Source organism: Danio rerio, chromosome 16 (genome assembly GCF_049306965.1).
Source record: "Danio rerio strain Tuebingen ecotype United States chromosome 16, GRCz12tu, whole genome shotgun sequence".
Taxonomy (NCBI): domain Eukaryota; kingdom Metazoa; phylum Chordata; class Actinopteri; order Cypriniformes; family Danionidae; genus Danio; species Danio rerio.
The window spans coordinates 10853014-10880051 of NC_133191.1; the positions used below are offsets into that span (position 1 = coordinate 10853014).

General features: G+C 36.5%; 1 protein-coding gene across 3 annotated transcripts in view; it reads left to right on the forward strand.

Moving 5' to 3' along the window:
- Positions 1–27038, forward strand: part of si:ch73-22o12.1 — a 79933-nt gene that overhangs the window by 37029 nt on the left and 15866 nt on the right. For all 3 annotated transcript variants that reach the window (XR_012392013.1, XR_012392014.1, XM_021466855.3), the window contains exons 2-5: positions 22201–22310; positions 22442–22694; positions 25385–25681; positions 26227–26344. Coding sequence is in view for 1 of the 3 variants with exons in the window: in XM_021466855.3 (XP_021322530.2) it covers positions 22201–22310; positions 22442–22694; positions 25385–25681; positions 26227–26344 (778 nt within the window). In the remaining 2 variants the exon portion in view is untranslated. The remainder of the gene's footprint in view (positions 1–22200; positions 22311–22441; positions 22695–25384; positions 25682–26226; positions 26345–27038) is intronic.

Here is a 27038-nt window from a genome sequence, read left to right on the forward strand (position 1 = left end):
TGAATGTTTAATTAAAAAACTGAAATGTAAGTGAAATGTAATGCTGAATGCGGTTACATTGCTTCAACTAGCTCTTTTTAAATTGCTAAAAGAGTCATTTGCTTGAGAATCTGACTGAACGCTAAATGTCACTGCGCTTCGCATTCAAGGACAAGTCAGTAGAAAGACTCATCTGCTTGCCGTTAATGCAGTAGGCAGCCTTTATCTCATAATCAATTTGGACTGCAGAGATATTCAGAAGTTCAATGTAATACAGATCTGACAATGCTGAAGGTTATTGTAAAGGGTAATTAAATGATGTGATGATGTGACATTCATAAAAGCAAAAAAAAAAGAAAAAAAGTAACTTCACGAAAGTAAGACTTAACAAAGTCACTCCTCCTCCTGGCAGGTCTCTGATCAGCTCTTTTGCGGATTGTTTGGGTAAATGTGAGGCTGCTGTGAGCTTGTATTGTACCCGATTGAAGCCTAGTATAATGTGATTGGCTGCGGTCTCTTAGCTATGGCTGGAGATTGGACTATCTCTTTACTTTACCCAGAAGCGACTACCCGAACTGGTTCCCTCCTTCTGGAAAATGCAGGAATCCAATTACACACCACACACCACACAGATTGAGAGGAGCGTGTCTGTATGTGTGCAGGGGAACAGAAGTAAAGAGAAACCAGAAGTGTTTAATTATCGCATTTGATCTGTTTTTTTGTTTTAAGGGATAATTACATAATCCTCTAAATATCACTTGCAGTATGTCTGCTTTATGTATATGATGTTCAAAGAATGAGCATAAAAAACTAGGACGTTTTTTAAGCTTTCTTTTGAAACGTTGGTAATGACTTTTAGATGCAAAATAGGTACTATGGGGTTTTGCTCACGTGTTTTTTGTACACTCACTGTGTATAGTGGCCCTTTCCACTGTCAAAAGGAACCAAAAAATGACCTGTACCCTACCACTTTTTGGGTATCCTTTCGAAAGTGTACCTAGCATGACAAAAGGGTACCAAAAGGTGGAGCTAGATGCGCATCTGAATGCTATTTGTTTACAGAGATATGTCACTAGCTCGTAAACAAGCCAGGAGAATAAAAACAAAGGAAGTGTTATTTTTAAATACACAGCCGAGACATTATACTGTAATAATACAAACATATAGTAACGAGACATGGTTGACCTGAGTTCAAATAAACGTGGTCGTCGTCTTGATGAACAGCCACAAAGCCAACAAGAAGAGCAGAATCTACCCTGTGCACTGTAGTTGTTCACAAAGTCTAAAGCGAAAGCGGTTTCGCTTTCTCCAGAGAGCTGTGTGCGCATATACGTTTAAAGTAACGAACTTCTTGAGCTGATGATAGTAATGTCTGTTTACTGAAGTGCTTCTGACATCTGATACTTTCAGAAATGGACAAACGTGAGAGTGAAGCCTGAAAAAACAAAGGAGCAAATGATTGTTTCAGCAACCTAAAACATAATCAAACCGCCATGTTTAATTATTATCATCACCTTTTGGACTGTTATGAACTCGGAATGACAAAATTACTCTCTAACAAGAGGTTACAAGTGCTAATGAAGATTAAAGATACAGATGAGTGGTTACTGTGGGCTATATGTTGAGTGTTGTTTTTAAACCCAAATAAGGACTAAATGTATGCTGTGTGTAGGCACGGGATGATAACCGTGTTCAAGGTATACCGCGGCTTGAAAAAGTCAAGGTTTTAAAACCACCAACATTTTCTGATATACCGTTCCTAAGGTATGAGTAAAATTTTTTTTATTACAATTTTTTCAATTTTAGGACAACAGTATCCCCATCAGAAAAGATCTCCTAAGATGCCGTTTTAAATGGAAAATAAAATCTGTGTTTTTGAAACAAATGAAGACCAAGTCCATAATTCATTTGAATTATTTAGCCTGACATGTTTACTGCTCCAAAATATTTAAAATGTTTGTTAAATTAAAATATATTGTGTACAAAGCGGAAAAAAGGTTTGTTTTTTTCCCCCCAGGCATTTAAAAATAATATATTTTAGAGCAGTGATCACAATACCGTTATGCCGTGATATTTATATCCAAGGTTATCAAACCGTCAGTATCTTATACCAGCCCACGCCTAGCTGTGTGAAGTTTTTTTGTAATTGGTAGCATATCGGAGCATGTAAGGGTCTGTATTTCTTCATATATGTTGTATTTATTTATTTTATATAATTGCAGACGTTACAGTACGCTGTTTCACAAGATCGTTGATCTGCAGTTGTAATCAGATTATGTTCATAGAAAGGTTAGTAATGAACATTTATACACAAGTATTTATGTGTATATAGCATCTGTTTTGTAAGAAGTGCTTCATATATGATATGTGAATGACCCGTACAGCTTTACTTTGACATTTCCTTAAGCGAGAATGACGTCGACTGAAACTTTCATACACCACGCCCACCATTAGTACCCTTTTAACAGTGGAAACGCAAGCCTGATAAAGGTGACCCGTACCTCACGTACGGTACTGTACCACTCATTGGAAATGGGCCATACGATGCTTTTTCACTATAGACCATTTCAGTGTGGTCATGTGATTGGCCCATATACATTTCCTGCCTGTTATCAAAGTATTTGATGTAACAAGAGGCAATTCAATCATAACCTAATGTTTAAACAGCTATAATAACATCATTTATCAATATGTAGCTTTTTTTGGATTCTTTGAAGCTGTAAAAAATAAAAATGTAAAACAGGAAACATGTTGGGACCCTTGGTTTTGTTCACATCCCTCAAAATGGTCTATTGGGTTGTTTGATTGTTCTTTTTGCTTAACCGTTCTGTTTTATGCCGATCTGGTCCAGTCAGCCTGAAAATGGATCACTTTTTTTTACCACTCGCAACTCTCTGGAATGTAATAAAAATGTGTCAGTCATTGTCTTGGTAACGCAAGTGTAATGTAAACAATGATAAGGGCGATGATCCGATATTTCTGTCTTTGGGTCTCCTTTTTTCCTCTGATATTTACTTCAATAAATTAAAAATAAAGAAATAAATATTGCATTTCTGCTTAACCAGCTCTGGAAAATCTGGCAGCCAAGCAACAGTGTGGCGACGTCTCTCTCTTCATCTCACGCACACACACACACACACACACACACACACACACACACACACACACACACACACACACACACACGTACACACACACACGTACACACACACACACACACACACACATACACAATCTATTCACCACATCTAAGCATGCCTATTATTTTGGGCCAAGTATGGTTTGTGATTGTGCCAACAGGTTCCTGTAGAAATACCTGACTGTTCATAAAAGCATTCCCCCTGAAAAACACGCTCTATATTAACACATGCAAATTAATATAGTTAATAGTTGCACATTTTTAATATTAGCATAATCAATTAAATGTATTTAATAGAATATGCTAAAAAAAAAACTGTATGCAAATTTGATTATAAAGCAATGTGTAAAATACTGTTGACATCATAATATACAGCATAATATACAAAGTAAGGAAAAAAATTGGGTTTGTGCCGAAAGAGATGCGTGCAAGAATTTTCCATACACCGCTAGTTTACTTTCACCTTAAATAAATCCGTTAATCCTCGTCTTTTATGATAAATGCTGTTTATATTGAACACCACCATAACTTCAGTTGGCTTTATGATTGAGCAATTCCAGTGTTATGGATGTGACATTTGCAGTTAAAACAGAAATTCACTGTGAAAATATATAAAGATTTTATTGAAGCATCTGTTTATATTTTCCAAAACAACTAACCTCAGAGTTATAGGATCAGACAATACATCACTCTGTACATTTTTTTTATGTGTTCTAAATGAGGAAAATAAACAGGTTTTGGATGTGACCAAAAAGGTTAGCGAGCTTATAGTATACAACATATCATGTAGAAATTCTTTGAACTAAACTGAAAAAATGCTAATCAAAAGAGAGTTGAGAGTTGGCTTTCTATAGAATAAAAATGACATTTATTATGGTAATGAAATTTAATTTGTTTAAAACATTGACAGATATTTTTGAGTATTTTTACAGCACTGTAAAATAGGGATGTCTCGATCAGGTTTTTTTTTCTTTCTCTCGAGTTCGAGTCTTTTTTGAATATTAACCAAAACCGAAACCCGATCTGATACTTCTATAATATTTTTAAAAAATAAATAAAAAAGGAGAGCAAAGAAACGGATCCAGGACGCTCATAATTACTTAACATTTATATTTATTTAATCTTATTTTAATATTCAACAACTCTTTTAACAAACAGAGCACTTCTGTGAGGTAGCTTGAACAATCAAGTAATAAATAACATAAATTCTTCACTTTTGGACTTACAGTAAGTGCCTCAGTAAATATAAAAAAAAGTAATATAAAAACAAACAGCACCTCAAATTATAATTCTTGGCAGGCAAACCCAAATTTACATATCTCACAGTTTGCTATGGCAGTGTTGTCGTCATCAACTTCATAATACTTCCAGACCGCAGACGTGCTTTCCGCTTCAAGCTTCTTCAGTCTCCTACTTTGCCGGCATTTAAATAATAGTGTCTTTGCAAGAAATTGATGTCATGTCGCCATGTCATTTGTAAATTACAGAAAGATTCCACTGCACAACTATAGATGTATTGAAAATATTATATTTATATACACACACACACACACACACACACACACACACACACACACACACATTTGAGTCCTGATGGGAAGGTATCCGATCAAGTCTGAAACCATTTGATCGGATCTGGACATCCCTATACTGTAAAGTACAAGCCTACACAATTTTTTTTCTTGCCGAGGTTGACATTTACATTGAATTGCCCAATTGTAATTCTTTAGAGACCTTTTGTTGTAGATTAGGAGAAACTAAACTATATTTTTATAATTATTATTATTTCCCCCCATTTATTAGATCCCCATTTTTCCCCTTTATTAGACAGGACAGTAATCGAGCATCGAGCAAAGTGGGAGAGAGAGAGGGGTAGGTTTGTGAAATGTCCACAAACCAGTATTCGAACTCGGGACTGAAGTTCTACCTCACGATATGTCTGCGTGCTAACCACTAGGCTATTGCATGGACAATCATTTTGTTTATTTAGGCCAGTTTTACATTTAATGAAATGAACAAACACACTAATGGAGCTTTGCTTTTCTTTCATGAGTGCAGTTTTGACACAATGTGACTTATTATTAGAAACTCTATAGAAATAAAGTGTTTCCTACATATATTTTCCCAACATTTTTCCCCACGAGGACAACAAAACCTGTTGTTTCCAGATTATTCCTCAGATTACCAGAGCTCTCTCTCTGTCTGTCTGTGTGTGTGTTTGTGTGTGTGTGTGTTTATTGAAACATTCTGTGTGTCAAGAGTGTATGGTTTTCGTTGTCTCTAATCTTAAGGATTTGTGAGCGCAAACAAACAGCCGTCATTCATCTCCTTATCTCAGCTCGCCTGATTGGTCACCTCTGGCCAGTGTCATCTAAAAGATGCACCGACCATCGACAGCTATTACAAGCCCAGAATACATGCAGGATAAAGGCTCAACGTGTCCAGCAAAACGAGAAATGAATACAGCGATGTACAAACCGCAACACTCCTAATCGAAAATGAGAAGAAGCCCATGATTTATTTGGGCGCAACACTTCTCTTTCGGGCCTTGCAAAAAGCATCTTGTTGTTATTCTTGTCTCTCTCTCTCAGTCGTAAGTGGCAGATGAATAATTTAGCCTGTAGGATGGAAGTCCCTTCGCCCTGGTCATGTGTCACTCCTTTCGATCTGTGTGTGTATGTGTGTGTGCGCGCGAGATGCACGTGTTTGTACAAAGAGGCAAATAGTTGATGATTTGTGCTTCATTTCAAGCTGCACATGGCCCTCGTTCTTTCTCTCAGGCCTCATTAGCTCATAATTGCAAGCGTGTATGCGTGTGTGTGGTAAAAGGAAACGGGTTGCACGACAACTGCTCTTTTTCCTCAGCGTGTGTTTGTGTGCATGTTATGAAGTGTTGAGATGCTCAGAAGACCACACGCACACTCGGTATAGAAATATCTGGTCAAAGTGGTCACACACTATTAAAATGTCTGTCGCTGATAGTGTTTCGGAGTGCATGTGCTCCAGATGTACTGTATGGTGGTTTTTAATGCTGAAATAATGTAGTTTAAGATTATGGAGGACCAGGAGTGCCGGTTAGCTCTTTTTGTCAATAAGATTTGAAGGGAATTACGGATAAATCAAAATCAAAACCCAAAAATCCTGTTATTTTGGTGCTTTTCTTTATTCATTTTGTTATTATTTAATATTTCATCATTAGACAGTGTGGGGCTGTGATATACAATGACAAAATCTGTTTGTGGTAGTGGTATTTGTGTTCAGATCAGACCATAATCCTGATGAGAATTTTTTTTCTTTAACAGAAATCAGCTAAAGCTAATAAATCCCTGACATTTGAGTCGCTTGGCTGATCTTTAAACTGCCGCTAAAATGAGCTATGGCTTTACCTCTGTCTAATGACAGTGCATGTTTCATTTACAAGCGAGAAAGGGTTTAGCTCGACTTAAGGGAAAAAGTTGATTGGTTGCTCCCACGTGTGAACTGTCCAATAGCAAGCTTGTAGCAAAAGGAAAATAAAAGCAAGTGGCAAATAGAAAGAGAAAAGCATTTGTCAAATGCCTTTTTTAAAAATGATTTAAAATCTGCATTTAAATGATTTATTAATATACGGTTTTATTGTTTGATTAATCAGCGTTTTAAAACATGATTTAAATAAACATTTATAAAATGTTTCATTTCTTCGTACCCATGTAAAAATTTATTCATAAATGTCTAATTGCTTTATTAAATGGCATTTAAAAACCACAATTTAAATAAACACATTTAAATATGTCAATTTATTTGTCCATGTGGTTTATTTATGCGCATTTTAATGTTTCAGTCATTAAATTGATGATTTGGTTCACTCCTGGTCCTCCATAAAAGATAAATCGCACACAAATGAACAAATGCTGATAATCTACTCAGCTTCAGGTTGTGTCTCTCACAATTTGGTGTAAAAAAACAAAACAAAATCAAGACACACAATGTAAATAAGTCAGAATTGCTTGAAAGCCTACAGACTTACGACTTTGAAAATCAGTTTGGCAAAAAAGTCTGAATTTAAAGTTAGAAAGTAAAAGACGGATGTAAAAATCTCTACACTGAATGTGTGTGACAGAAAACCACTTTTATAATTGAGCTATAACATATATAATAACATTAGAAAAATGTATATATTAAATAATAGGGCTGCACGATATTGGAAAAATCTGACATTGCGATATATATATTTTTTAATATATATTGCGATATGAATATAATTCAATATCTTCATTCATGTGGTTAGATTGGGATGATGAAGTCAATGCAGTGCATCTGTATACGTCATAATAAATTCTAAAAGTATGTAAATACAACAGAGCAAAGATAAAAGTGAAATAAACAGTGCTTTGCGTTTTCTTGAGAGTCTAACATTAATCAGGTAGAGAAATTGAACAATCAAAAGTATAATATAACATGGTCATCAATGCATAAATTATTTTAAAATAATATTTAATCCTTTAATCTTTAATAAATAATGTAATTATGTGATGTGACTATTGCTGATACACACATTGCGATGTCACTCCTGAAATGATATAATGTGCAGCCCTGTTCCGTACTATAAAATTATTATACTTTACAATTGGTCTTAAATTTCTGTCTGTTTTGTATCAATATGATCTTAAATATAACTCTTAGAAACCTGCAGATACCCAGAAGTTTAATAATGTATTTATCTTTAAATCTTTAATAAATAATCAAATTCTGCGTCTATTGTGGACGCATATTGCAATATCAATGCTTAAACAATATATTGTTCAGCCCTGTAAAATATTTACTTGGTGGTAAATGAGTTAAATTTGAAGGAATTGTTCACCCCAAAAACATTTAACATTTATTATTCATCATATTGTTACAAGCTGTGATCGACTTGGTTCTGTAAAACATGAAAAGATGTTTAGAAAAATGACCTTCAGTGTTTTTTCCTTCATACAATTAAAGTCAACAATGGAAACCTGTTTGGTTACCAACATTCTCCAAAATATCTTTTAAGTTCTGCATAGAGAAATAAATAAATTAAGGATATTAAAAAAAGGCAAGAGGGTGAGTAATTAATGACAGAATTTTCCACTCTTAAAATAGTGAAGCCATTTCAGAATAATTAATTTTTTATTTATTTATTTTGTTACCATTTTTATAAAAGATTTAGAATCTTGATGGCTTTTTCGCTCCTGCTGCTAATGGGATAGAAAGTGTCTACTGGTTGCATGCTTCTGAAATCCAGCAGATGCAGTTGGTCATCTGGGGATTGTTTACCTACGCTTTCATGAATCAGTGTTATCTGACCTTGAGTCATTTGACATACTGCACTAACACAATGCCTTTGCAGTACAAAAATATTGTGCCTTCTTTAAAACAAAATCACTTGAGAAGCACAATTTCAAGATGTTAAGTGACATGCACTGCTGTTCAAAAGATGATTGTGACGTGTTTTGTTTTCACCAAGGCTGTAACTATAGTATCATTTTTAATTGGTGAAATAACAGTAATATAACAATAATTCCAATTTTAAAACGCTACTTATTTCTGACATGGCAGAGCTGCATTTTCAGCAACATTGCTCCACTTTTTAATGTGACTTGATCAGACATCAATAAAGTGTTCTGTTTTGGTGCTTAAGAAACATTACTAACTGTCATAATCAATATTTTTTTTTTGTATTTTTGTTTCTTTTGCTAACAAAGATCAAAACCACACCATTTATTTGAAATGTACATTTTTTTATTATTTTTTTCCATAACTAATAATAATTTACATTTAATGTATCCTGGCTAACTAGTAGTAAGCATATCAGAAGTAAGCAAGATTTAATTTTTTTATCAAAGTGTTTTTGGATGTAAAGATTAATTCCTTGTGGTGATGCACACTGTATAGGTGACCATATCAGTATTGAACATTATCATTATTATTGTTATTAGCCAGGTAAGAAAATAGATAGTTTGATTTGATTGTTCCACACATAATTTGACACCTCAAGGACAACAGACACACTTTCGAACAGTTTATACTAGAGAAAAAACAGCAGATTTATTTTGTGGGAAAGGGCAACTTCAGTTCAAAATATTGTGAAAATGGAAGATGAGTTTTGTTTTTATAATTCGACTCAAAAAATGTATATCTAGAGCCTACGTATGTTATCTGCTTTATTAATCTTCCATTAATCTTTCAAATGTTCTATATTGGATCCTCTCATTAGCTCTTATATGGGAAACCGTGATTTGAATTACTAACAGTTTGGAATTAATCTTCCAGATATCCCATATTGGATCCTCCCATTGGCTTTTATATGGGAAACTGCGGTTTAAACAATCAATAACTTTGAATTAGTCTTCCAAATTTCCCATATCGGATAATCACATTGTCTTTTTTATGGGAAACCGTGGTTTGAATTATGAATAATTTGGAATTAATGTTCCAAATTTCCTATTTCAGGATAATCCCATTGTCTTTTATAAGGGAAACCGTGGTTTGAATCATCAATAATTTGGAATTAATCTTCCAAATTTCCCATTTTAGGATAATCCCATTGGCTATTATATGGGAAATAATGTTTTAAATGATCAATAATTTTGAATTACTCTTCCAAATTTCCCACATTTGGTCATGCCATTGGCTTTTATATGGAAAACCGCGGTTTGAATTATCAATAATTTGGAATTAATATTCCAAATTTCCCATTTTGGATAATCCCATTGTCTTTTATATGGGAAACCGTGGTTTAAATTATCAATAATTTGGAATTAATCTTCCAAATTTCCTATTTTAGGATAATCCCATTGGCTACTATATGGAAAATAATGTTTTAAATGATCAATAATTTTGAATTACTCTTCCAAATTTCCCACATTTGGTCATGCCATTGGCTTTTATATGGAAAACCGCGGTTTGAATTATCAATAATTTAGAATTAATGTTCCAAATTTCCCATTTTGGATAATCCCATTGTCGTTTATAAGGAAAACCGTGGTTTGAATTATCAATAATTTGGAATTAATCTTCCAAATTTCCCATTTTGGATAATCCCATTGGCTACTATATGGGAAATAAGGTTTTAAATGATCAATAATTTTAAATTAAATTTTCCATATTGGATCCTCTTATTGGCTCTTATAAAGTTTGAAGTTGTGTCTCTGAACCAAAATCCCTCCATATCCCACATTTCCTGTCTCCAGTCTCCTCTCTCCATGACTAAAAAGTGGCAAAAAGTCCCTCAAAAACAGAAGGTACAGTCAGTTTCACACTTGCAGAAATCTGCATATGCACATAAATAAACATGTTTACTGTACGCGCAAGCACACGCACGCCTGCGCTCCCCACAGACCCCCTCCAGCTGTTCATCTCCGTCTGTTTCCACCCCTCAGTCTCTATTCCTCTCTCAGCTGTGGCATGAATGATTCGCATTCAGCCGCTGGACATCTCCATTTTACTGCTTACCGCGCATTTACCCTGATTATGTGTGAGCGTGAGTGATAATAAGCTCTGCGGACAGAACCTGTGTGCTCCGTCATCTGTCCTTGCGATATAAAACGAAGGTCTAGTCACACGCGCGCACACTCTCTCAATTGGTAGTCAGGACGCGTTGTCTGCCATCTAAACTCTCATTCTGGGCACTCGTCTGTCACCGTCCGCACTGGACTGCACAGTTTTTCTCTCAGGATGCTGGAGCTCACTAGATTTAAGACTGAGGTGCTGCCTGTGTGGGTGACATGATGATGGGTGACAGGCCTCCGAATAGTGCTGTGCCATTTACATAAACGCCCTATAAGTGTGTGTGTGTGTGTGTGTGTGTGTTTGTGTGTGTTTGTGTGGCATGTCACCTGCAGGCGGCAAATACAGAGAAACATGGTTGATCTCTGTCTTGCAATGTTTTACATGCCGCTTTGGTCCTTTTAATCAAGTCAGATGTTCTTTACAGAGTTTCATGCTATTGGATATGATGTTATTGGAAAAAAGTGTGGGTTATCTGGAGGTGTATGGAGCTAGATTTGTTTCTTTACTATTCAATCAAAAATATGTAGTTTTAAAGAAAAATTAAGTATGTAATGGGCGTGGCCAACCTGTGACCTCAATCAAGATGACCAATAGAATGAGGTGTTTCATAAGATCTCGCCCACTGAGCTGCAGTTTTCAACTCGCAAAACTTTCAACTCAAAAGCAAAGATTTTAGATCCGCAAAAATGAAACAAAACCGAAAGCAAAATGAATGAGCACACAATGAATTAATCTGGTGGTAACTGCATAAAATGGCAATAGTTTATTTTTTGCAGTGTGATTTTTTTTTTTTTCTTTTCTTTTTTTTTATAAATAAATGTTTTTTATTATTTGAAATCTTTTATTTTTTAATTGCATTGTACCTAGTTTTGGTCAAAAACTTCATATGTTTGTTTGAATAATAAAGACACAAAATTAACCCTGGCATTCATGGGTTCAAAACTTTTCAACTCACAAGCAAAACATTTCAACTGCAAGCAAAGATTCTAGATGTGCAGTAAAAGACAGCAGAAAAGAGAGCAAAATGAACAAGTGTGCAATGAAAATTGTGGTAACTGCATAATAGGACAATTGTTTATTTTTTGCAATCCAAAATATTTTATTATCATTGACATAAGTTTTTAAATAAAATATGTTTTTTATTTGAAATCTTTAATTTTTTAATTACTACATACTTAATTTTTCTTTAAAACGAAATATTTTTGATTGAATAATAAAGAAACAAATCTAGCTCCTTAGAGGTGTAGCTTATGCAGAGTACAGACTACAAGATTTTAGCCTAGATTTTGACTTGCAGATAGCTTTTGAGAAATCGCCGAAAAGTGGCTGAAATGACAGGCAAAATCGGTGCTCGTTCACGTGAGTAACCATCACATCGTGTGAACTGCCAAAAGATGCGATCGCCGATGAATCGCACCGGTGAAATATTTGGCATGCTAAATATCTGGACCTGTTGGCAAAATCAAGCCGTGTTTTGTGATTGAAGATCATATCGATAATTACCTACAGCCAATAAGAGAGCAGCATCCACTACTATGGGTACATTATCATTATGTAGTTAATAAAAAAAGATATACACGTGAGCTTGAAGTGTTTCCATGTCACTTGTCAAGTTTGTTTGGTTGTGAGGTGTAGTTTGAGAACGGAGACAAAGTTGTCGGTGATTGTAAAGTCATGCAGTGTGAAACCTGTTGCCGATCCATCTTGCAGTGTAAACACAGCAGCGATGGAACGCTACCCCAGAAAGTCATGCAGTGTGAAAACATCTGTGATGTGACTACTTTGAAAATCATGCAGTCTGAACTCTGAATTAGCATGGACAAACCATTTGATGCCAGGAACTTCTGAATATAATGATCTGCCTTTTTGATTAACTCCCTCCATAAAATGTCAAGCCAACAGTATTAAATTTGAGATTTAATCTCTCTTTTTAGGCTTTATCTACCATTCTAAAAACCACTTTTAAGAGATTTTTTATTTATTTTTTTTTGTTGGTCAACGCATTAAATTTAGCCTCTCGCTATGTATGTTTGTGTACAGTTTATATTTTTAAATATTTTCAAAGTGCTGTTTATTGAGAGATTTGTTTTTCTCCGTAATTTCATAAAACACATTTTTAAACTAAATAGTTTTAGTATCCAATTTATAATGACTAATTTCTTTAGTCTTAATGACACTACACAATATTTTACTAGCTATTTTTTAAGATACTAGTATTCAGCATTAAGTGCATGTTAAGGGCATAACTAGGTTACTTGACAAGTTCACTTAATTAGGCACGTCCTTGGATGACAGCCAACCAAAAAACATTCCTAAGGGAGTGAGTAATATTGACCTCAGCAGTTTTTATTTTATTTTTTTTAATTCCAGCAAAACTGAAACAAACAATACTTTTTAAGCAAGAAAGATATCAGTAGGTAGTACTGTGGAAAAAAAGTCCTTGTTAAACATTTCTTGTGGAAATGTATGAAAAACATGTAATTTGACGACGGAAAGGCTTACTATTTTGTTTTCAGCTGTAATATGCATATAAAGTGGTCCCTCATTAATAATTCTAAAAATAACCTGCAATAGGCGAAATCTGTACAGCAGTCAGCTTTATTCTTTACAATTGTAGATGTTTAAGGCTGTAAAACTGAATATAACGTGCAAACGATTCATTTATTCCGTAATGGCGCCCTACAGCCGTGTAACTTCTGCCTTTTCTTTAGCATATCCAGTAGTCCAACTTTTTGTGCGATGGTTAGCATCTTCCTCCGCCTTTTGGTGATGCCACAGGTGCATTTAACAGTGAAGAACATTTCGCCGGCATTGTTCAGTTTGTTGGAGAGAAAACTTGCAAACATCCTGCACTTCATTGTCACACTGCTAGTAATCGAAGATTCATAGGAAAGCTGAACATGTTCTGTATTGTACAGGAGACATGGCACGAAAGAAATTGATTGACAATAGTCTACAGCCAATCAGGACACAGAACACAATGCGCTGATCAGGACACAGGACACAATGTTCAACTCTCAGCTCTCTGCAACTCTCACATGGTAACCCACTTAAGCTAAGCAGGGTTGCGCCCAGTCAGTTCCTGAATGGGAGACCACACAGGAAAGCTAGGTTGCTACCGAAAGGCCAGCAGGGGGCGCTCAACCTGCGGTCTGTTTGGGTCCTGATGCCCCAGTATATCAATGGGGACTTTATACTGCTCAGTGAGCGCTGTCTTTCAAATGAGACGTTTAACTGAGCCCCTAACTCTCTGTGGTCGTTAAAAATCGCAGGATGTTCTTCGAAAAAAAATAGGGGTTTAACCCTAGCATCCTGGCCAAATTTGCCCGCTTTGTTTACTTCGCGTCATCCAGGTGGATGCTGCACACTGGTGGTGGATGAGAAGATCCCATCTACCCCCCCCCAAAAAAATGTGTAAAGCACTTAAAGTGTCCAGAAAAGCACTTTATAAATGTAAGGAATTATTATTATTATTAACTATAGTAAAGAAATAAAATACAATTGAAATAAACAGTGCGTTATCCTTATCAAATTGTCCCAAAGAAATCCGCTGCAGGCCACAAAAGGCGACCCGTGTTATAACGAGGGAGCTCTGTATTGACCTTATTCTAAAATACGGAAGTGCGCCTGTTTTCGCGATTGTCTTAGAACTTCCGAATTAGTCGCCTATGGAAGAAATGACTAGGAATAATAAATGGCAAAAAACGGTCAAACTACTTGCTCTACAAACAAACGTTTGCATGACTATACAGACCAAGTAGAATAATATAACAAGGAAATATCAGTTTGCAACATCAAACGGCCAAGCAAGCAGTTTTTAATGTCTAAAAATGAATGGAAGTGAATAAGACCGGAAGTCTCGTGCCAAAAGATTCAAATGGCTGCGCCCGCTCGTCGGGGATGAATAAGGTGAATAGATTTGTGGCTTAAATGGCTATACAAAGAATCCATTGGACAAAAATAATTTGATTGTGGGGAAAAAGTAGATTGGGACAGTGACCCTTTGGCAACCTATGACATTTTTATAAGCACAACATATAATAATACGTAACAACACTTCCACCGTATACCTTTTTTAGTTGCATGAAAACAAATATTCCATCCGCGTCGACTTCTGAGGCTGTCTGCATCTCTCCAGTGCTTTCAGTTTATTATTGAATCTCTCTATCTCCAAACCCCTTCCCTCGTTTCCATTCCCCCATCATGCTGCTGTATGTTAAGGTGAGAAGTGTGTGTGTTTAGCGTTCTGATGGACTGCTGACTCCCTCTACACATCAGAGTAATGACCTATCCACACTCTCCATCCAGAGAGAGACAGCGAGAGGGAGATTTTCAATAACAGGGCTCAGCGGTGCTAAACGCAGGCTCAGAAGTAATCACCACAGTGGGCTCACACACATGCGCACATGCAGCCTCGTCTCAGATTGAGCACCTGCGAGAGACGGAAAGAGTCTCGGTGGGGTCCAAAATCCCGCTTTGCTTCGTTTGGCAGCGGTGTTCAAGCTGCATGAAGTCCTCAAGTTTGGGATAAGGTTTGGCTGCAGAATGTAAAATGGAAACATCGATATCGCAATGTGTGAATCTGCAATAGTCACATCACAGGATCTGCAATGTTGAGTTGGGATAAATAATAATGAGATAATCAGCCATTACAGTTCAGAACGCGTTTTGTGGGGTCATCGCTTGGCCTGCCACAATAAGGAATTTTTGTTGAGATATATTGTCACAGAAATGGTTGCGATAAGGGATTTTATTGTCATTTTGAGATCATTTTATGCCACTGATTATATAACAGCTTAATAATAATAATGCAAATAGCCATAAACCATTTTAAATACTTATCATTCTTTTTTTTATAACATTTTTCAGGGTTTTCACCTTTAATATATAGAACAGTAGAGATTAGTGACAGGAAAGCATGGGGAGTAGAGAGAGGGGAAGGATCGGCTTAGGACTATGAGGTGGGATTCGAACTCGGGTCGCCATGAGCATCGGAGTGCATGTGTCGATGCACAAACCACTACACCACTGGCGCCAACAATACTTATCATTCTTAAGGTTATTTAGATTCTATTACATGATGTTAATAAGGTAAATGTCCTATCATAAATACTATTAAATATCCTATTAGGTAAATGTCCAATTATAAACTTTGTAAGGTAGAACGTAAATGTAAAAGTAAAATGGCTTTAATGTTATTTGGGAATTTGTAAATATATTGCAATGGCAAAAGGTGATTGAGGTCATCTCCAAGTATTGCACGATAACTCAATATATTGATTTTTGTTCCAGAAAAAAACAAACAAAAAGCGCTCTGGGGTAAGTTCGAATGTATGGTCGGTGCTCTTTGGGTAAGGGATTCATCAAATCTGCAACAAGAATCAGTCCAAGGCACTCGAGTAAAGTGAAAAAATTAAAAAGCCTTTATTCACATGGCTAAATCTCTCTTTAGCCATGTGAATAAAGGCTTTTTAATTTTTTCACTTTACTCGAGTGCCTTGGACTGATTCTTGTTGCAGATATTGATTTTTGTGACAGGTTTAGTCATCAAAGCAAAATTTAACCCTATTAGAGTGAAATCTTTTCATTTTTATGTGTTTTTAAGACCTGTGACTAAGATATCAAGCAAATTTAAACCAAGTAGTTAAAAGGTTTGAAGCTTTAACAAAGATTATTTGTATTGAATTACTTATACAATGAAGGCTATAAAGCAGGGTTTCTCAACCTTATTCACTTCAAGGCCCACCTTTTTCTCCACAAATCTTTTGAAAGCCCGAATTGATTGTCTAGAGAAAATACATATTTCAAAGGTTTATTTATAAGCAAAACATTTATTTTGCCTTTAATTATTCCCTTATTTTGAACATCATTTTATAAAATAACCCCGAAACATTGTGTGTGTGTGTGTGTGTGTGTGTGTGTGTGTGTGTGTGTGTGTGTGTGTGTGTGTGTGTGTGTGTGTGTGTGTGTGTGTGTGTGTATATATATATTAATAATTTTAAAAAAACACACAGAAAGGTTCAAAGTTCAAAGAGTATTTGGGCCTTTTCTTCACTAAAGGTACCTGACAGGACTGCTGGAGATGGCAAAAAACTGCTAATGCTTTGAATTAGACTGACTTCTATTCATCTATTGATCTACATCCATTAAAATAAACAACCTAACCCTTAACGTAAAATACTGTTAAAAAACAAAAAAAACAAAAACGCTAAATCTGTTGAAACGCATTGATCTTAATGTGGTTTGGTTTGTAGCTGGACATTATTGGAGTTCGCTGACAGGAACGGTGAACTACTGAAACACCATCGAGTCTTGCTAGATCCTCCTGTACGGACACGCGTCAATTATAAAACACTTCCGGGATGTTCATTTGGACAACTATGCGGATATTTCAAAGTGTTCACACAAAGAGAAAGCGCATAGCCTAGTTTGTGAATCAGCAGACTTGTGCGACTCTGATACAGTACGAGTCGCAGACGTGAGGCATGCGCGAGCTGGTTATTATAACTCTTATCATCGTTACCTTTGCATATGCATGACTTTTTGCTTTATACATTGGAGAGCGCAGTCCCAGTTGACACACGGCTGTTGGAAATTTTAGCCACAGTTATGTCTGTAATTAACAGTGAGGCAGTCCAAATTAGCCTGTTCAATCACAGAAAACGGGAAATGCCATTACTATTATCATTTTAATATGACATTTAATAATAAAATCAAATAATTATAGTGTAATATTTAAGTTAATTTTAAGCTACCTCGCGGCCCACCTGCAGGATCACTGAGGCCCACGGGTTGAGAATCCCTGCTATAAAGTGTTACTTTATAAATTATTATTTTCATTTTTTTCCTCAATGCTGTGAGATTCCATAGAAAACCATACAACATGTTTTATTTCGTTCAGTTTAATTAATTTGTCTGTATTTAGTTTATTATTTTATACAGATACTCCCTTACAAAATAATTCCAATCAAAGTCAGAAATTGTAAAATCTTTCTGAATAGAGTTAAAATTCATCTTAAGACGTTATATTTGTATTGCAATATATATCGCAACATTCCCAGTGCTGGGTTGCGACTACATCCGCTGCGCAAAACATATGCTGGAAAAGTAGTTGGTTCATTCCACTGTGGTGACCTCTGATAAATAAGGGACTAAGCCGAAGGAACATGAATGAATGAATGAACGATTGAATGATTGAATGAATGAATGAACGAATGTCGCGAATCGTTTTTTCCAACATCGTGCAGCTATGAGTTTCGGGATTTAGTGGAAGATTGATATAACTAGATTAAATAATAAGGATGCAGCTGAGAGAGCTTATATAAGATGTACTTTTTTAAACTTGCTTTTGCTTCCTTTTTCTTTTCTAACTTAGTCACTGTTTTGATGATACTGTGTTTTGTCAATTTGCGAGTTTCAGTCTTTTCAGCTGATTAGCTGACAAACTGGTTGAACTAGTTCAATGCTTTCCTACTTCATGGTGTTTCCATTGTTGCATAACCTTTAATGGGCGGTCACCATCATTTCGGCTGAATTTCAGGGGCAAAACATGAGCCATTGTTTGTTTTCAGTAGTGTAGTGATGCATACGAGTAAAAGTTTTTCTAAGCATCAAAGTACATTTTTTCCATTCATTCATAATGTAAAATGTTAAATAAGTTTTTTTACTGGGAAAATTTTTTCATAAATTTCTACTGATTTACAGAAGGCACCCAATATAATGACATTCAGTGGAAAAGTAGTTTATATACACCAAAAAAAGTGTACTTTGCATGGGTATTTAGGAAGATTTTGTGTTGAAAGTATTCACTTAAAGACTCCCACTATACCAATTTTGACTGTCTTCGCCTACTGAATCTTACATTTGGCTTCAATTATCATAAAAAAAAAAAAAGTTTTCATCTTTTGTGGGTTTACTCTGCCAAGTTCAATAAACATTCGCATGAATCACCTATTTTCTGCATTATTTGTAATTTCAGTAAATTATTTTCCCTTTGTCCCTATGTTCTAGTCAACTGTTACAACGGTTATAAAAAGGCATAACAAACTTTAAAGCACTCATAGAAAAAGCGTGTGACTTTCTTCAAGTGAATTCACTTCTGCTCATGAGAAAATCTGGAAGACACTGATTCATGTCATTATTCTGTCATTTGTTTGTGCAAAAACATTTAGGACAGACAAGTAGTAGATTAATTATTTGTCAACTTTGTTATTATGATGTTTCAGTAAATTCCTCATTTGCTTTTTTTTTTAAAAACAGTAATTATATTGTATAGAATACATTTTCTATTCTACATGCCATGTACTGTATTTTCTGGTTTGAGGTTTAACTTCTTCAGCTAAAGCACAAAATGGTGGAAAATGTCAACTCTCTGAGTGTTGAAGTTAAAAACAATTTGTAAGAGAATCAAATATTTCCTGTTATGTTCAAGCATGATGCATTATTTTACATTAATAATGGATTCAGTTAACCGTCAATGATACATTTGTTGTGTGTCATTTCTATTTTAAAAAAATACATGGGAAATGCTTGAAATTCGGGATTATAGTCTGAGGAATAATCATGGTTTCATGATTATTATGCCCTCATTAGTTTCAAAACAATACCAGTTTAGTAAAAACCTCATTTTATTTTACAGTGATATTCACTGCTGCTCAGTTACCAATTAATACAGTACATAATAATAATAAAAACAAACAATTGTCTATTTCTCTTTGAACTTAAAAATAATTGAGAATGTTTTTGGCATTTAAACATAATAATTTTACACTGAAAATAAAAGACAGAACAATGAATAAACAAATAAATAAAAATAAGAATAAATAAAGAAGTATTTGTCTGATGTACAGGTAAATCTAAGCATCATGTTAGCTAAGTATTTCTCTTTTAAATAGAACAAATGCAGTGAAGGGCTGCTGAAACTCTGTCTGAATGGCACTTTTGATCAACTATATATGAACTTGTTTGCTGTTTTCTTTTTGTATTTTTTTTTCTCTTTGAAGTAGAAATGTGTATAGTTCAAACGAAGCATAAAGCTCAATGGTCAGTTCTTGTCACGTGACTCGCAGTGCGCTTGTGACACTCTTTCAACTAGGTCTGTCTGGAAAGCGCGAGTGCGTCGCCACACCACACGTCACTTCCAATATGCGAAAAAGAAGTAACAAACTTGCACGTGCAAAAGACACGATATGTGCACGGCCTTTAGTTAATAGCCTCAGCTATAGTGGGGGTGTTAGCCTCGGTGTACAACCTTGGAACTTTAAACTAGCGCACAGTTGGCATAACTTAACTATGCATAACTATCATAACTAGTTGCAGCAGTTTTTTAAGTGCTGAAAAGCGGTGTTGAGAAGCTTTACGATAAATTAAACGTGACCAATTAAAGTGTGGTTAATAGTGGAATCGGTTAATCTTTGCATCCCTATTTGAAATGTGACCGAAATACGGGAATGAGTCATATGTTATGCTATATTTTGATGATTTATTTTCACAAAAGTTTCGTGTAACAGTTGACTGTAGTATGCTTTCTATTTGTATGTAATAATTTCTGCAAATTTCATTTGATGGTGATGTACAAATGGGATGTTTCATCTTTGATCCGTGAACTACAGCTCAAACAGAAGTTACAGCTTCCTACTGCTCACTGGTGAATTTGCATTACCTACTTTCTCAATCCTGCAAATTCCAATCCAAATTTCAATGATGAAAATGTGCTGTGCAGGAACACCATAGTAAAGCGCTGACAGGAAATGGTGTTGATAATGGCATTAGGAATGTTTAGAGTAAAGCTGCACAATTCTGGCTAAAATAAGAGTTAATTTATTTTTTTTTGCCTAAAATAAAATCACGATTTTCTCACGTTTCTGTAGATAGAAAATAAAGCTTAATAGGAGTGAGCTATTATTATTGTTTTTCTCAAACATGGGGTAAAACAGTAATAGGCCTTGTGTTGCTGTACTGTGGGTTAAAATGCTAAATTTTGTGTATACTTGGAATGGTGGACTTTAGATTTGTCCTGGTCAATAATGCTGAATTGTGTTTGAGACATGTGCTCACAATGCGAAGTTTCATAAACTAATTTCGAGAGGAGCACGTGATATGGTTGTGCACCGCTGGCCACTCATCCGTAATCAGTAATAATCCAATCAGAATGGTCCTAGCTTAATATAATGGTTCACTTTCTCCTTATCTCCTTATCTCCGTTTTGGAAGAATCCCCCCTTCCACCCCATCTCCTCCTTTTTCTCCCCTTCTAAAGGGGGAGCGATCGAGACCTACCTGATCTCGGTTCTCCTGATATGCTTCTAGACCGGGCGGGAGCCCTGGGCTCAAATATCTCCGAGCTCAGGGTTCTCTCCCGGGACAGCATGCCAAACCTGCTATAAGTGCCAAGCATATCTAAGTGGGAACTCTTGAACTGTTATTTTCAGCTTAAAATCTGTCACTGACGTGATTTTCCTGAGTACAGAAGACTGGGCGGGTATTTTTGCATTTCGGCGGGTTTTGGATACTTTTTGGGCTGGAATCATTCAGATACATCTGGCAACACTGTGTGCGCTTTCGGTTTCATTTTCACTGCTAAGAGCGGTTCACTTCCCGCCCGGCTCCCAAACGATCACTCTGTGCCACAAACTGAATGTTATTTACAACGTTATTACCTGTTATTCACAGCATATGCAGGTTCTGTTCACTAAAGTAAACTTCATTCAGAGGCGCGTGCGCCCGCCCTTTCTGTGGTAACAGCTGACAGTCAGCTCACGTCACGTGCGATTTTGCGGTCGCAAACACATTACATGAAGACAGAAATGACATTTTTGGGGTGAATTTTATCGTATAAATACAGCATGTGACTCTTTCAACACCATTTGGAGGTGTCCACGTTGCTGAACAACTTATGTGAAACAATGTGAAGACTTGTGCGGCCACCATTGCTTCTCTCCTGAACTTAAAAAAATATGATGACATAATCGTAGAAATGCTGGATTAAGATCGTCAAGGGGTCGAATTAAGATCACAATCTTTTTACGATTAATTGTGCAGCTCTAGTTTAGAGTGAGATTCGAACTTGTATGTCTGCATGAGCACCAAGACTCTGATGTATATAGTGCTCCCATGGTACTGTACAGTGTTTTGTGTGCAATTTTCACTTCTTTACCACTTTACACCCCCTGATGTGCACACACATACACACTCGTGTGCTCGCAGAATGTGTTCTGTCAGGGTTATGTTGGATGATGAATGCTTCGGGCCAGAGCGAGCTGAATGTTTTCCTTTTTTTTTTTTTTTTCATAGATACTTTCACACACGCTTGCACACACATATTCACATTTAGATTCGCACCTTATCACACACCCCGACTGAGATCAGAAACATTGGCCTACTTGCTGTTTTGTTGTAACCTCATTCATCATTTCTCATTTTGCCATCCCTGAACTCCGAGACTGTGCCGGTATGTGCTGAATTTCTCTCTGGCATGCTCAGCGAGGTGGTCGCAGGTCACCTGAATTTAGCCAGACAGAAGTGAAGGTTGTTTCCTGTTCTCATGGCCTTTTCTCGTTCTCTTTCCAGGGTCGTTGGCTCAGCACGTGAGGGTGGAGCCAGAGGTTGTGTCGTTTCCTGGACAGACAGTAACACTGCGCTGCCAGTTTCCAAACCCAGGCGATACCCAGCTCACTCAGGTCAGAAGTCAGCTTCATGTTTCCTGCCACTCATATGCAAAACAATAAATGTGTGAAGATTCTTGCTCTCCCAAAAAGAACTTTTTGAAGCTCTGTGCATCTATTGAACTTTTTTCCCCTTTTGTTTACAGGTGTCATGGATCTTTGAACGGACTGACACAGAACGGACCAACATTGCTGTTTTCCATCCAAACTTTGGGGTGAATTACCCAACCACTTCTCCTGTATCAGGGCGTGTCACTTTTGTATCGAACCCGCCCACTTTGGATAACCCATCCATTCAGATCAAAGATGTGAAGATGACAGACGAGGGCCGATATATCTGTGAATATGCAACCTACCCCTCTGGCAATGAACAGGGAGTTTCATCACTAGTCATGCTAGGTGAGTTGGCGTTTATGAGAAAAGGAACATCAGAACTTTGGCCAGGTCCACATGTACGCTGGTATTTTTGTAAACTTTTCCTGCCTTCGTTTTAAAAAAATTCAGTCCACATGAAAATGCATTGGGACGCACCATCAAGGACATGCCAAATCAACAGGGGGCGATTTAAAACCTTATGATGAATGAGTCATTTGTTCCGTGTTGGCCTATCGGTAGAGATGCTCATAACTAGGGCCAGACGGAATCTGTGGGCGTTTTTTGCTATTTCTGCGGAGAATTTTGGTAAAAGTCTGCGGATTTCTGCTGAATTATTTTGGGAGTATCATAACTAAAACCTTAATATATGAAAAAAAAAAATCTTTTAAACTTTTATTTAATGTTTAAAATGCAAATCTAATTAGATCCAATTTATTTGGTAAATGAAGCAAGTTTGTCATATAATATATCTAGTAAAAGACAGAAAATATTACTGTACGAACTGCATTGTACATAAATCAGATGAACATTTTCACATTAGCCAATAATATTATTGAATAAAAAAAACTGAATAAATATAGATTTACACACATTTACTCAAGTAAATAAACAGAATTAATGATGGGCTAAAAATCTGCGGAAATCTGCGAAAAGTCTGTGGTATTCTGCGCGTGCAGATTCCGGGTGGGCCTACTCATAACAACCAATTCGCTAACGCACCGAAAAGGGTGCGTTTTTAAACAATTAATAGTATTAGTTAAACAAAAAAATTATTAATATTTTACTTTTAATTGGCTGCATAAATGTGCACTTTGTTTATTTGCAAAATTAAAGAAAGAAGCCGCAAAACAAAACTCAACTCAGTTGGCTCTGCTTTGAAAACAAGCTGGCCACAAGTCCGAGCGTCATGATTTTCTCTCCATCAGATCGCACTCCGGCACTGCTCAAAAAACACAACAAATAGGCTATAGTTTTGACGATTTAGTGTACAACCAACAAACAAACCTTTTTTTTCCATTTGGAAAATTACAGTTATTAATAGTTCTTATATAATATCCGATTTTAAAATAGCCTACATAATCTACGAATCAAACAAATCCAAAGATTTTCTTGATTTTTGCATAATGATAACTCAGCACCAAACTGAGGCTTTCATTTTACAGCTTATAAAACATGTATGCAAATGAATGCAGTATCATATGTAAACAAGAAAATTGTAATATGCTAATTTAGCCTATACTTTACAAAAAGCATATGTCATTGTCTTTCGTTACACGCATCACGTACACATGAACTGCGAGTGAGACACAGAAAATAAAAGCATACAAGCTGTAAGGTAAAACCTTAACGCTCAAGACGTTATCTTTAAAGTAATGACTTCTATTAAAATAGTGACAGAGGTTTGTGATCTAAAAATAACAGAGAAGTATTAATTAAATGCATATTTTCCATGGAGCGATTGATTTGAGGTAGCTTGCTATTTTTATTTAACGGGAAAAAACATGATGGGGAAAAAACTGCCTATGCTGGTTCTTAAAAAGGATTCAGTCAGCGTTTTCATTTTGTAATCTAAATTTGTCATATAAGTGAAAAATGTCTAGAGGAGGACTATTTATTTTATTAAATTAGTTCTTTTTATTCTACGTTGTTGGAAGCACTGCATGTGCGTGAAGATGTTCTGTTGTTAATATGTTCACGTTAAAATAAATGAGTATTTTAAAATGCAATATTTATTGTTTCAGAGACAAAATAGACACGTCAATTATTATATTTTTTATTATTATAATTAATAATTATAATAATATATAATTTTATATTAATCTGACTATTTTAATAATAATATTAGGTTATTATTCGGTTAATGAGCGGCAGTTGTTGGTTGGTAAAATTAACCGAAATGAGTATCCCTACCTATCAGAAAGAAAAAAAAACTATGTGCACATTTAGGTCATGAGATAAAAACTCTTTTAATAGCCACATGACCACACTGTAACCAGAGTTTCAGAAACTCCTCACCCTGGTCGGGGTTTTCAGAAAAATTTCAGTCATATTTTCAGGTGGGTGAACGATCAAACCGCGAAGAGAGAACTATTACCTGTGTTCGTGAGAACAACATTTCAAAGCTTTACTTCAGGGCTTTAAGTAATAAATGTAACTTGAATGGAAAATATCAGAATTATTTAAATGAGAGAATATTTTCCCCAACAAAATCCGAAATCAAACTGAAGCTTGATTGATCATCGAAAATATTTGTCATTTGCAGACTTAGTTTGGTGTGTGTTTGCGTTTGCACGCTCAGACCCAAGACCGTGTCCGTTTGCGGACTTAAAAAGGGGATTTATAAATGGTATTGTCAAATCAATTGTGCTGCTGTTAATGTGTGTGAAATGTGGCAGTAACCTTGGCCGGTCTCTCGTTCGCTCGCCCCCTCCCTCCCCTCTCTCTCTCGGCTATTGATCTGCCTGCTTATCATGCTGAGAGGCCGTCGCTTCCCTGTCGTTCCCCGTCTCCCTTGCTTTTCTCCTTTCCCTCTCTTTGATGTCTTTCTCAGAGCGAAACGTGAGTACAATGTGAGCGCTGTGCTAGCGTGTGGCAGGACAAGCCGAGCTGTGATCTTCCCCGTCTCCACTTCCTCCCCTCCTCCTCTCATCCTCCTTTACCCTGCTTCACATTATAGCATCAAATAAAGGTCAAACTCTCTCTCTTTCCCACAGCTAAACCGAAGAACACGGCTACAACTGTCACAGTTTCCGCCGGCAAAACCCCAGTCATCGTGGCGCGCTGTGAATCATCCAATGGCCGTCCGGCAGCGACCATTACTTGGTCCACGGCGCTAAATGGCAACGTGTCGACACCAAAGAAGACGGACAATCCGGATAATACGGTCAGCATCCAGAGCGTCTACATGCTGGCTCCGCAGCCTGAGGATAACGGCAAGGACATCAGCTGCATTGTATCGCATCGTACCATGGCCCAGCCTGAGACCTTCCCCATGAAGCTTGTTGTTGAATGTAAGATTCCAAACAGACCATTAACTGCAATAGCCACTACTGATCTGCTAGGCATTCCCTGTTGCTACAGCCGAGAAACTGCTGTAGTGAGTCATGTCTCAATCTGTTCAGGCCAGTAATGTGTATAAAGAATATGCCAGATATTAGTTACGGTCATCTAGCAAATTGCCCTGAGGCTTTACAGCGCTGCTTGAAGCGGTAACATGAGCTAAGGGTCAATGAGGTCATCATGGAGTCAGCTGACAGACTGTATCAGCGGTTGATTTGCTTCAGTGGCTTAAGGCAGGGGTTACCAATCTCGGTCTTGGAGGGCCGGTGTCCCTGCAGGGTTTAGCTTCAACTTGCCTCAACACACTTGCCTGGATGTTTCAAGTATACATATTAAGACCTTGATTAGCTGTTCAGATGTGTTTGATTAGGGTTGGAGGTAAAATCTGCAGGACACCGGCCCTCCAGGAACAAGGCCACTGGCTTAAGGCTGCAAGTCATTCATAAAGGCAGAGTTATTAAAGATTTCTCCTATTCACTCTGAATTTCTCTCTCAGATCCTCCAGTGGTGCAGATTAAGGGTTACAATAACAACTGGTACAGGGGTCAGACGAGTGCACATTTGACCTGCCATGCTGATGGAAACCCAGTCCCCACCACTGTCACCTGGAAAACGTGAGCATTTTTTTTTACCATTTCAGAGTTGTCAATATTTTAGGCTCCATTTTGTCACTTGTTTGGAATGATGAAACACTTCTTAGGGAAGAATCTACAGTGTTTGATCATTTTAGGCAGGGGTTTTCAGTCCTGCTCCTGAAAGGCCACTTTTGCTGGATATACACTGTATGTGTTTGGATGGTCAGAAGAGTGTATGCAAGTACACACCATGAGTATGTTTATGTGATAATCATATGAGCACACTGATATAAATATGATTTTAAAAGCTGACAAATTCCAAAGCAATTGCATCAAATTATGCATCAAAAACATGGACGGAGGAAAACATCGCTTTTAGAGCCTTTTTCTTTCTTGCAGCGTAAATTTTTACAAGAGCTGTGGATGTTTGCTACAAATGCAGGTTTTTTTTTTAACATTTGTGTGAATTAAAAAGGCTAATTTCAAGGCATAAAATGATCACCGTGTTCAAGGTATACCTTTGGGAAAGTCAAGGTTTTAAAACAATCAAAAATTTCTGCTATTCCTATCCTAAGCTTTTTTTTTTTATTTACGTAAGAAGAAAAAATATCTAAAGAGGACAATTTAAATGGTAAAAAAATCTGTTTTTGAAACGAATGAAGACAACAGAAGTCCATAATTCATTTGAATTATTTAGCCTAACATGTTTTCTGCTCCAAAACATTATAAATGT